Source organism: Mauremys reevesii, linkage group 2 (genome assembly GCF_016161935.1).
Source record: "Mauremys reevesii isolate NIE-2019 linkage group 2, ASM1616193v1, whole genome shotgun sequence".
NCBI lineage: Eukaryota > Metazoa > Chordata > Testudines > Geoemydidae > Mauremys > Mauremys reevesii.
In genome coordinates, this window is record NC_052624.1 from 278,498,581 (window position 1) to 278,511,039 (window position 12,459).

Below are 12,459 nucleotides of genomic sequence, written 5' to 3' on the forward strand. Positions count from 1 at the left end.
GTAATTTCTGCATCTGAGTGTTGCTCTTTTAAGACTTCTGAAAGCATGCTCCACACTTCATCCCTCTCAGATTTTGGATGGCACTTCAGATTTTTAAATCTTGGATCGAGTGCTGTTGCTATTTTTAGAAATCTCACATTGGTACCTTCTTTGCATTTTGTCAAATCTGCTGTGAAAGTGTTCTTAAAACAAACGTGCTGGATCATCATCTGAGACTGCTATAACATGAAATATATGGCAGAATGCAGGTAAAACAGAACAGGAGACATACAATTCTCCCCCCAGGAGTTCAGTCACAAATTTAATTAACACATTTTTTTTTAAGGAGTATCAGCAGCATGGAAGTATGTCCTCTAGAATGGTGGCTGAAGCACAAAGGCACATATGAATGTTTAGCATATCTGGCACGTCAATACCTTGCAATGCCAGCTACAAAAGTGCTATGCAAACACCTATTCTCACTTTCAGGTGACATTGTAAATAAGCAGGCAGCAGTATCTCCTGTAAATGTAAACAAACTTGTTTGTCCAAGCGATTGACTGAACAAGAAGTAGGACTGAGTGGATTTGCAGGCTCTAAAGCAGTGGTTCTCAAATTGTGGGTCGGGACTCCCAAGTGGGTCCCAACCCCATTTTAATGGGATTGCCAGGGCGGGTGTTAGACTTGTTGGGGCCTGGGGATTTGGCTTTGGGCCTCCCTGCGTGGGGTGGCAGGACTGGGGCAGGCTCAGGCTTTGGTCCCCCATCCTGGGGTCGTGTAGTAATTTTTGTTGTCAGAAGGGGGGTCACGGTGCAACGAAGTTTGAGAACCGCTGCTCTCAAGTTTTACATTGTTTTGTTTTTGAGTGCAGTTATGTAACTCAAAAATCTACCTTTGTAAGTTGCACTTTCACGATAAAGAGGTTGCACGGCAGTACTTGTAGGAGGGGAATTGAAAAATACTATTTCTTTTGTTTATCATTTTTCCAGTGCAAATATTTGTAATAAAAAAAATAATAATATCAAGTGAGCACGGTACACTTTGTATTCTATGTTATAGAAATCAATATATTTGAAAATGTAGAAAAAAAATCCAAAAATATTTAATAAATATCAATGGGTATTCTAGTGTTTAACAATGCGATTAATCGCGATTACTTTTTTTTAGTTAATCACGTGAGTTAATCGACAGCCTTAATATTTCTATAGTGCTGTATAAATGTCAGTTGTTACTCTACACATTCCCATCCATGATCCATAGGAGAACTTAACTCTTCTTTATCGTGTCCCCCTTCCCTCCACCACACAGACGCAGATACGTTCAGTTCGTGGTTACAGTCACTATTGTCTTTCAAGGATCAGCTTTAAGCCGGATCCCCACAAACCTCTATTGAAACAATTCACCCTTTGTATCTCTTTTTTTGGTTTCTATCGAAGGTTCTTAAAAGATGATTGCAAATTGCACCGGCAAATTGCTCTGGGGTGACCCGGTTCAAGGCAACAGGTTAATAGTCTTTTGGGGCCAGAACGCACCAAGCTAAGGAAAAGCTGGAGGTTGTAGCAGGCACACTGAGATCTCTCATGGCAACTCCAAGTCAGGCGTGTGTTAGCCTTGGTGGATGGTGCTTTTGGGGGCAGCAGGTAGAGACACTGGATTCTTCATTCAATTTGGATTGAAACAGAAGAATATAATGAAGAGTCTGATGTGGAAAATGTTTCCCTCACTTGGTCCCTTTGTTTCATCTCTCCTTGATGTCTTAAATGTGTTACATTTTCTGCTGGGCTGTCGCCAGGCTGGTCTTAGATTGTCAAGACAATGAAGAAAGCAGGAGTCCAGAACAGGCTGCTAGTTGTTTAATTTCCTGCTATTAATGGAGCGTAACCTAAACATCAATGGCAAATATTTACCTTCGCATTCCTCTGGTCCAGTGTTTTGAAGGGTGATAGACAGCACTGTGCCCTTCTCATTCTTGGTGCTTATTAAGGCAAATCCAAAAGGAGCAATGGAGACCGAGAGAAGGATGCTTATCTTTTGTTTGCAACAGCCTGAGTCTGTATCAGCCTGAGTCAGTCGAAGTCACTGTCAGATTAACCCTGGATTTTTCTTGGGCATGCTCTGGGCCCGATTTCATCTGTGCACTTTGCTTCTTGCAGAGGGTGGCCCTCAGGTCTGTGCTGAGCGGCACATTCCATCCATGGCCATAGTAAACGAGAATGAGGACTGTGCCAGCAAGAAAAGGCTAAGGGAGAGGAAGACACTCGGGCCCGGCTTCAGGGCAGCACTTAAGCACATGCTTAAAGTTAAGTAAAACCCCGTGGGACTTAAGTTAAGCACATGTGTTAGTGCTGTCTTGAAGAGGGCTGTTTTCCTGAATCAAAACCTAGATCAGTGGTGTGCAGCCCACAGGCTGCATGCGGCCCACCAGGGTAATCTGATTGCGGGCTGCGAGACATTTTGCTGACATTGACCGTTTGCAGGCACTGCCCCACGTAGCTCCCAGTGGGCACGGTTCACCATTCCTGGTTAATAAACGGCAGGATTAAAGCAAACATAAAAATGTACAACATAAGAAAGCACAGCGCACAATCAACCTGTGGAACTCATTGTCAAGGGTTGTTGTGAAGGCCAAAAGTATAAAAAGGTTCCAAAAAGAATTAGGTAAGTTCATGGAGGACAGGTCCATCAATGGCCATTAGCCAGGATGGGCAGGGACACAACCCCATGCTGGGGGTGTCCCTACATTTCTGACTGCTAGAAGGTGGGACTGGACATTACGGGGAGGATCACTCAAGAACGTGCCCTCTTCTGTTCACTCCCTCTGAAGCATCTGGTACTAGCACTGCCAGAAGGCAGGATACTGGGCTAAATGGAGCATTGGTCTGACCCTGTATGGCCGTTCTTATGATCTATTACTACTCAGCAGCTATGGGAGCTCTCCTTTGGTTCTTGTGGTAAAGAGCTGCAGTATTACCAACTGGTTAAAAGATAGGAAACAAAGGGTAGGAATAAATGGTCAGTTTTCAGAATAGAGAGAGGTAAACAGTGGTGTCCCCCAAGGATCTGTACTGAGCTCAGTGAGGCTTGGTGGCTAGAGTCAATAAGGTTCCCCTGGTTCACCAGGCAGCAAGGCCTAGTGGCCAGAGTCAATAGAGTTGCCCTGCTGGATGGCCTAGCAGCCAGTGGGTGATGGCCTGAGTAGGGGAACCTAGGCCCTCCCTGCTCCACCGAGGCCCTGTCAGTGGCAAGTACATTCACCACTGAGTCAGCAGGGGTCTGTCGACAACACGCTGACTACCGTCAGGACAGCAGCTAGTCCCCCACAGGCTACTTCCTACCGTGATATCCATGGCAGCGGTGAGTCTTCTGGATACCTTGGCTGGTGCAGCTCATGGTAGCTCAGACCTCCCTGGGACATCTGCAGGTAGCTGGGCATCTGCCTGGGCTTCAGCACTTCTGGCTTCCGTGGCCTGGGGCTTTGGCTATTCCCAAGCTGGCACCAGCAACATGCATCCTTCCTCTCTGGCAGACCACCCAGACTGAACTGGGCTGCTCCCTTTTATACAAGTACTGTATTTGGTGCATGCTCAGTAGGACATGGGAGCGTGGCTTCCTCAGCCCACAATGAGGAGTTAACCCTTTCCCTTCCAGTGTGGGGTGAGTGCACCCCACCACAGGATCATAGTGGGTCAAAGCTAAATATAAATGAACAGTGTAATACTGTTGCCAAAAAAAAAAAAGCAAACATTTTGGGATGAATTAGCAGGAGTGTAGTAAGACATAAGAAGTAATTCTTCTGCTGTACTCCTAACTGATTAGGCCTCAGCTGCAGTATTGTGTCCAGTTTTGGGTGCCACATTTCAGGAAAGATGTGGACATATTAGCGAAAGTCCAGAGGAAAGCAACAGTAATGATGAAAGTTCTAGAAAACATGACCTATGAGGGAAGATTGAAAAAATTGTGTTTGTTTAGTCTGGAGAAGAGAAGACCGAGAGGGGACATGATCACAGGTTTCAAGTACATAAAATTTGTTACAAGGAGGAGGGAGAAAAATTGTTCTCCTTAACCTCTGAGGATAGGACAAGAAGCAATGGGCTTAAATTGCAGCAAGGGAGATTTAGGTTGGACATTAGAAAAAATTCCTAGCATTGGAATAAATTGCCTAGGGATGTTGTGGGATCTCCGTCACTGGAAATTTTTAAGGACAGGTGACAAACACCTGACAGGGATGGTCTAGATAATACTTAGTCCTACCATAAGTGCACGGGATTGGACTAGATCAATGGTTTTCAAACCTTTTTTTCTGGGGACTCAGTTGAAGAAAATTGTTGATGCTCATGACCCAGTGGAGCTGGGGATGAGGGGTTTGGGGTGTGGGAGGGGCTCAGGGCTGGGATAGAGGGTTGGGGAGTGGGGGTGAGGGCAGTGGGGTAGGGCTGGGAATGAGGGATTCAGAGTGTGGGCTGAGGCAGGGGATTGGGGTGCGGATTTACCTCCGGTGGCTCCCGGTCAGCAGTGCAGCCAGGGGGGGAGGTAATAAAAGGTAATAATTGGAGATATACCAATCTCCTAGAACTGGAAGGGACCTCAAAAGGTTATAGAGGCCAGCCCCCTGCCTTCACTAGCAGGACCAATTTTTGCCCCAGATCCCTGAGTGGCCTCCTCAAGGATTGAACTCACAACCCTGGGTTTAGCAGGCCAATGCTCAAACCACTGAGCTATCCCTCCCTCTCACGCATCCCATCTTGTCCTGGCACTGTGGACCGCACTGCGCCTGAAGTGGCCAACAGCAGGTCCGGCTCCTAGGAAAAGGTGTGCAAGTGGCTCCGCACGGCTCTCGCCAGCAGGCACCGCCGTCCCCCCAGCTCCCATTGGCTGGAGCCGGTGCTCAGGGCGGGGGCAGCGTGCAGAGCCCCATGGCCCCTCTGCCTAGAAGCCGGAACCGGTGTTGGCCGCTTCCAGGGCACAGTATGGTGTCAGAACAGGGAGGCACTAGACTGCCTCAACTGGGCAGCACTGCTGATGGAACTTTTAACGTCCCAGTCAGCGGTGCTGACTAGAGCGACCCAGTGCCTGACATGACGCAACCCAATACTGTGTTGTGACCCGAACTTTGAAAAACGCTGGACTAGATGACCTCTCGAAGTCCCTTCCAGTCCTACGATTCTATGATTCTATAATTTATAAATGATGTTACTAATAATATATTATTGCATGCTCCAATATAGAGGGTATGTGTGAATATCCCCAAGTCCCATTAAAGTCCATCACCTCTGAAAATCAGGCCCAGATCTGCCTTTATGTGCTAATGGGACTTATGTGCATAAACTCTCCACATCTGGGGGGTGGCAGAAGCCAAGAAATAAACAGGACGGAAGAAATATCCATTGACTGTGTGGAATGGATCGTTGTTCCATTTCCTTTTTGAATGAACAGGATTTAAATGCACACATGGAGTGGGGAGTATAGCTTGTTAAATGTCCAAAAGGAAGTTGGTAAGTTGGGGGAACTGATGTTTGGAGTCAAGGGTTCTCATGTTGGGCATACACCTGGCATCCAATTGAAGCATGTTTACCCTGTCTGTTGGCGTGTGTTTGCAATCAAGTTAAACGCTGGTCATTACTAAATTCTGTAGCTCCCCAAACTGAAACATGTCTCTATAAAGAAAAATGTGGAGCCCTGGTCCATGACTAGTGCTCCCAAACTCTGCAGCAATGCCACTTTGAACTAGCCAACATCCTTCATGAAATAAAAGTGGCCCACACAGGCATGGTAGTAAAAGAAGCTTTATTTCCTGGCCTGCATCACCTGACATATGTCGAGGTTACAGAAGGTTATACGCCTCTGCCACATGACAGAAGTCAGCACCCACTGACTCCAGTGGCTACTGTTATGCTTAATACAGAGCTTCTTGCAATACAAATTGTTTACATCAGATATAAATACATATGACATGTTGCAGATATTCTCTTTGTTAGTCATCAACAACCAGTGGAGGAGGAGATTCCACCGACAGTACTTGTCTTTCAGAGATTCTAGATACATTCAAAGAAACCCCAGGAACCAAATCAAAATGGACACCACGGCGTCACTGAAATGTATGGCCTTTTCACCGAGCTCTTTCGGTTGAGCTTTTAATGACCTTTGGAGAATGTCTTCTGACTCTTTGCTGCGTCTTCTGCTTTAAATTCCAGGCTTGATTATGTGGAATTTCCAGACATCCCTATTATTATTTGTACTTTGGGGCTAAGATCCTGACCCTGCAAGCTGTCCATGTGCATAGCTCCGATTGACTTCACCAGAAGAATCGCATGCAGAAGGCTTTAAGGAGCCAGCCCTACAGTTTCAAACATAGATGTCTGCAAAATATGTGCACCGTGAGGAATGTTGGAAGACACCAAACCACGAAAAAGGAAATAAAGTCCAGGCCAGCCTGACAGAAGAAATACACACATACTGCATCTACAAAAGAGGAGTTTAACCTCAGTCCAGGCCAGTGCATGCCCGGGTACTGGTTTGTGTGTGAAATCTGAATGTGCACAATTACCCACTTTTCACGTGCATGCTTTCCTCAGGCACAATGACCTGTTTGCATTGCGGGCATCATGTTCAGGCAGAGGATTAGATGCCAAAGAGCTAGATCTTGCTCGGTGTTGTGCAGGTGCATTGTGGGAAGGGAGTGGGTGTGGGCAGCCATTCATCCCTAGTGCAGTAGTGTTACAGTTGGGGGAGGAGAGCCACCAAATGCTCAAGAGACTTTTAAGAGTGGGGCCTGGCAGGTGGTTATCCACTGTCCAGTGGGGTGGGATCTGCTAGTTTGGGGGTATGGTTAGAGTTCCCCATGCAGTCTGTAGGTTGCAGTGTGTGTTAGCAAGGGGTGCTGCATTGCTCCTTTTCGCAGGAGTGGCAGTGTGCCCAGCACTGCACCCACCCTGCCCTGCGCCAGCAGGAGTGCTCTGGGAACAGTTGCACGGACAGCACCCGGGATTGCCAAATGTCACGCCTCGAGTGGGGCATGCACGCATCTGGCAGCTGGCGCACACCTTCATGCATCCCGGTGGAGAGCTCCGGCATTCAGTCCCCCGGCAGTAACTTGCAGTTCCTCTCGGCAGCTATAGGGGTTGCTATAGTGCAGGTTTCTTGCCATGCTGGCAGCAGACCCATACCCAGGCCCCCGGGAGGAAGTGGTGGTGGCAGCTGGGCCAGGGGAGGTGTGTGTTTGTGTGTGTGTGCGGGGGGGGGGGAGCACACAATGACGGACGGGGCTGGAGAGGGCAGAATGGGGGGAGGCTAATGGGGTGATGAGAAGGCTAAGAGACACTGCCACAGGTTGCCTCCAACAGTCTCCCCAGGCTCCAAACCCCTATTACCCAGTCCCCTTTATTCCCCAACAGCCCCAATGATAGACTGACACGGGCCCTCCCCCACCCCCATTGTCCCCCAATAGCCCCAACCCCAGGTTGCTACAGGCACCCTGTTCCCCACCCCTCCAAGCTCCATCGCCCATTGCTTAACAATCTCTCTTCCAGACTCTTCCCCACTGCAGCCCCTTGACCCCCCAAAGCCCCTGACTCCTTCCCGTACCTTGGCCTTTGCTAAATCTTGCCAACCTCCCCTTGCTCCTAGGCCTGCCAAGAATAGGCTCCTACCTCCCCCCACACCTCCCCGGCCCACTGCCACTTGTTTGAGGTGGGGAAGCACCTCAAGGGGGAAATTCCTGACTTCTCCCCACAAGCAAGAAATGGGACACATAAAGCTGCACAAACTCCACTGCCCCATCCCTTCGCTTGGCTCCCTGTAGCAAGAGCAGGATTTGTAAATTCTGCTTTGCTGGCTTTGGCGCAGAGTTTGCTAGTGGAAATTCCAGTGGGTTCCATTAGAATCCTTTAACTAGTCTCAATTGGTTTCTACTGGTTTAAATTGGAGGACCAGTAGCCCCAGTAACCAACAGACCAATAGATCCATCGCTCTGTTCCTCAAACCTAGTTAGCCAGGTGGAACCCGCTGAAAATATGTGAAGTGGCATTTCCACTAGGAGAATAATCACAGCAATGGTCGTTTTCATTCATGCTGTGGGTCTCGCTGTTTCTCTGGGTTGCTTTTTCATGCTTATGCTTTTTTAATGGTGCAGTATAGAATGCAAATGGTACAGCCGCCAGCCAGCACCGTAACACTGAAATCGGGACTTTCATTTGCGCCGATGTTGTGAGTCAAACACTGCGATGGGATTTTTACAAAGGGTTGACTCGTTTTATGACCCTGCACGATGAAAAAGGCAATTCATGCTCCATGAAGGGTGTAAACCTACCTGCCTGCTTTGGGGTGTAAACTGATTGCTGCAGGGGATCAGGAGTGAATTTGTCCCTTCCCAGGAACAACATGATGGAATTTGAAAGAGGTGAAGTTCATCCCTGCGCAGAGGGCCCTCAACATAATTTAAATCCTAAACATAGGTCTTAAATCATGCTAGGGCTCTGCCCTGGGATGGATTTCAACCTAGATGCTTTATGGGTCTGTGGGGTTAGGTGTGGTGTTTGTTGTTGTTGTTGTTGCTTTCCTCTGAAGCCTTAGAGGAAAGGCAGATACAGACTAGTTGGACCAATGGTAGGATCTGGTATAGCAAACCCTAATTTAATGCCGCATCATAAAATAAACTCAAACGAGGCTGACACATCTTCGGATTTCAGTTCTGCTTTTCATCATCACCGAGTTGTTGGAAGAGGGAGCAAATGTGGGAAACAGAGTTTCCAAGAAACCACATATGTTTGGACAGCTTCTTTCCATGCCTGTCTGAAACATAAGGAAACTGGTGATCCAACTGAATAATATGAACCAAGCAATACAAATCCTTGCATGTATATATATTCTATAAAGTCATACCAATCCTCTCCTTATGGCTGAAATATTAAAGGTGTGTGTATTGAGGGGAGGGGAGGGAAATATTGTTTTGCATTAGAGTGCCTTCCCTGAGGAAATTCAGATGTGTTTGAGAAACATCTGAAGAGCTGCTAGTGACAAGTGGGTTAGATTTATTTTGTCCCGCTTCAGTTCAGTCACCTGAAACGGACAACTCTGCTTGGTGTCTTAAATCTTTGCTGTCTCTAGTAACGTGGAAAGCTCAGCAGCAGCTGCGTTACTCAACAACAATATTCCTTCCCAAGGCGGGGAGGCTTTCACAGACAAGAAGAGTGTTTATGGCCTTCTAAGTCCTCCTGCAGTTCGGTAGCTTACTGTCACGTTGCAGTGTGAAACAGTGAAAGAAAACCACAACAGTAACGGGTTTACTGCTTGTAAAACATATATATTAAAAGGCAAACAGATCATTCCTGTTGTGAACTGTAATTAACGGACTTTCTTTGGTATTGGTACTAAAGGCACAGAGAGTTTCTTTTTCCAAAAAGACCATAATGCTCTCGAGGGATAAATTCTAACACAGTCGCTCCAAAACTCATATTAGAAACCAAGAGGCCAAGGACAAAAGTACCAGACAGCTCAGCAATATTCCACACTGGCTTACTGTAGTGTGTCCCTCTAGGAGCTGCTTATATCTGTGTATTGTTTGTTGAAGATAAGCTCAAAGGGCTGCCTATTGTGTTTGAGAAGGCAATGATTGCATTTGTACCTGAGCCCTTGGAGCTCTTGTTCATACTGATGATGTCCCCGCTTGTCTGCTCAGGCTCCGACTTCCTGAAGATATTTTTCATGGTTGACTGGAAGTTGTTGGTGACAAAACAGTAGACGATGGGGTCCATGCAGCTGTTGAGGCTACTCAGAGTCACGGTCACATGGTAGACAATTAAGCTGATTTCATGGGGAATGTCTGGGTTGATGGAAATGGCCACCTGGCGCACGTGGAAAGGTGTAAAGCAGATCATGAAGATGATGAGGACAGTGGTGAGGAGCTGAACGGCCCTCATTCGCCTCTCACGGCTCTGGTGCATGAGGCTGGGCTTGGACAGCGCACACATGATCCTAGTGGTGAAGAAGGTGATGATGATGAGCGGGAAGAAATACTCGCAGACCATCAGGGCAAAGATCTTGGCGAGGCAGCAGGGTGTGAAGGTTATCGCCATGATCAGGATGGAGAAAGTGACCACAGTTGCAAAGACCCAGATGAAGACACAGATCCCCTTGGCACAGCTGGGGTTCCTCCACTTACGTGAGGCTTCCACCTGCACAATAGCCAGGTACCGGTCGATGCAGATGCATGTCAAGAAGAGAATGCTGCAGTACATGTTGACGAAGTAGCCGAAGATGTGAACTAAGGAACATTTTCGGCAGTCCCTTGCGGTGTAGTACATGATGATTCGGGTGGGCAAGGAGAAGCCCACCAGTAGATCAGTAACGATCAGATTGATGGTGTAGATGACAGAGGTGGTTTTCGCCTTGGTGCGGAAGCAGAACACGTAGAGAGCTAAGCTGTTCAGCACAACACCCACCAGGAAAATGATGCCATTGACCGCCATCAGTGCTATCCACAAGCTGTAATAGTCTTGGTAAAGTTCTTGGTCCAAATGGATGAACTTGTGGAATAAGTTGTCCTCATCTGAGTTGTTAGAGTTGGGCGCCTTCGTGGAGTTGAGAGAGTTAAGGGCCGGTACTCGGGAGGAGGAGGCAGCGTGCATACTCAGTGCTCTGGGGACCTGAAAGAAGGAAGCAAAGAGACATTTACAGTCATGTTCAGGGGTTCACAGCACAGAACACTGCAGCCTCGTTTTGAGGTGTTTTGAAGGCATTTACCCAGGGTTGTGGTGGAGTCTCTCCATCACTGGCAATTTTAAAATCGAGATGGGGTGTGATGCTAAAAGATCTGCTCTAGGTATTATTTGGGGGAAGTTCCATGTCCTGTGTTACACAGGAGGTCAGACTAGATGATCACAATGGTCCCTTCTGGCTTGGGAATCGATGGATAATTATAGCTCCCCAGTGGCCTACAACCAGACCATTTCAGTCTGCGATCACATCACATCTGACAAGCTAAGCAGAGTCATGCTGGTGCCCTGAACAGCTTACACTCCATATTTTAAATATGGCCCAACATGATGGGATAACAAACATCAAGGAGGACCAGAGGTACAGCAATAGGCAAAGCCAATGTAGGGTATACTTGGAGCTGCGGGGAGTGGTGAATTCCAGCTTGAGGAGACATACCTGGACTAGCTGTCCTTGAGCTGGCCGACCCAAATACATGCCCATCAGAGATCTTAGGCACTTACTCAGGGCAACTAGCCCCTCCTGCTACTCCCACTGCCAGGGCTATGCTCTATTTTTAGTCCACTGACAGGATGAGAGCTAGTGCAGGTATGTCTCCTGGAGCTGGGAATCGCACCCCCAGCGCCAAGTTCAGCCGTATCTTTAGGCCTGCACACATCTGTTCAGTTTTTCAAGTGGAGAAGATACCAATCTGTTGACTCACTTATTGCTGGGAGTGGATGAGAGGCATGACCTTTCAGCAGAGTTTCACAGGAATAGTGAGTAAGCACTGGGCAGACCAGAGCAGGGTGAGCTTGTTCCTTGCATGCAGGTGGTATGATTGATGCCACTGGGCACAGAGATGAGCCAACCATTGTGGAAAAAATGGTCTCCATTCTCGTTTAAAAAATCTTAGCGGGCTGGGGAAGATCCTATTGCTCAGAAGCTTGGGACATGTAGAAATGCTATCTGAGCAAGACTTAGGCAGCTGGTGTGCTTAGAACACAGCCTGTCATGCTGAGCAGTAGTGTCTGAGTGTTTCCTTGTGTTCGTCTGTCTGTATCCACCTTGTGTCTCTTGTCTCATACTTAGATTGCATAAGCTCTTTGGAGCAGAGGCTCGTTGTTTGTTCTGTATTTCTTATAGAATAGCAGGGTTAGGAGGGACCTCAGGAGGTCATCTAGTCCAACCCCCTGCTCAAAGTAGGACCAATCCCCAACTAAATCCCCAGATGGCCCCCTGTAGGATTGAATTTACAATGCTGGATTTAGCAGGCCAATGTTCAAACCACTGAGTGATTCCCCTTTGTCCGGTGCCTAGAACAATGGGGTCAATGACAGGGCACCTAGCACTATTCTTATACAAATCCATAAATAAATAATAATTAATAAATAAAGTGCCAGACAAGCACAGCAGGTGGGCCTTGGGGCAGTGTGGGAACACTAGGCACATCAGCAGTTGTCTGGGGTAAGCTGCTAGCCCTCAAGGTTGTGAAGAAAGATTGAAAACATGCCGTGGGCATAACCAAGACAGCAACATCTGCCTGAGTGTGCAAAGAGCCTGAAACACTTGCTCTGAGAGGTGTAAACTGTCCCATGAATTTCAATGGGGTGTTAACTACACCTGGAAGTGACAGCAACATCTCCCTCAGCGTACAAATTGCCTACAGTGGTTGCTCGGAGAGGCGTGAACGATCCCATGGATATCAAGGGGCTGTTAACTACACCTGGAAGTAGCAGGGCCCCTGCCAACACTTTCCCAAGGGAGGATTGCGTGTGGCAGGAGCGGAAA

General features: G+C 47.7%; 1 protein-coding gene across 2 annotated transcripts in view; it reads right to left on the reverse strand.

Moving 5' to 3' along the window:
• Positions 1 to 7,482: 7,482 nt before the first annotated feature.
• The window catches only part of GPR20 (G protein-coupled receptor 20), a 48,769-nt gene continuing 43,792 nt past the window's right edge, over positions 7,483 to 12,459 (reverse strand). Inside the window, exons 4-5 of one of the 2 annotated variants that reach the window (XM_039521511.1) lie at positions 9,599 to 10,619; positions 7,483 to 8,766 (exon numbers count right to left, since the gene is read on the reverse strand). In XM_039521511.1, coding sequence (XP_039377445.1) covers positions 8,660 to 8,766; positions 9,599 to 10,619 — 1,128 coding nt within the window. In that variant the 3' untranslated portion in view covers positions 7,483 to 8,659. The remainder of the gene's footprint in view (positions 8,767 to 9,598; positions 10,620 to 12,459) is intronic. The other variant, XM_039521512.1, reaches the window with a different exon arrangement.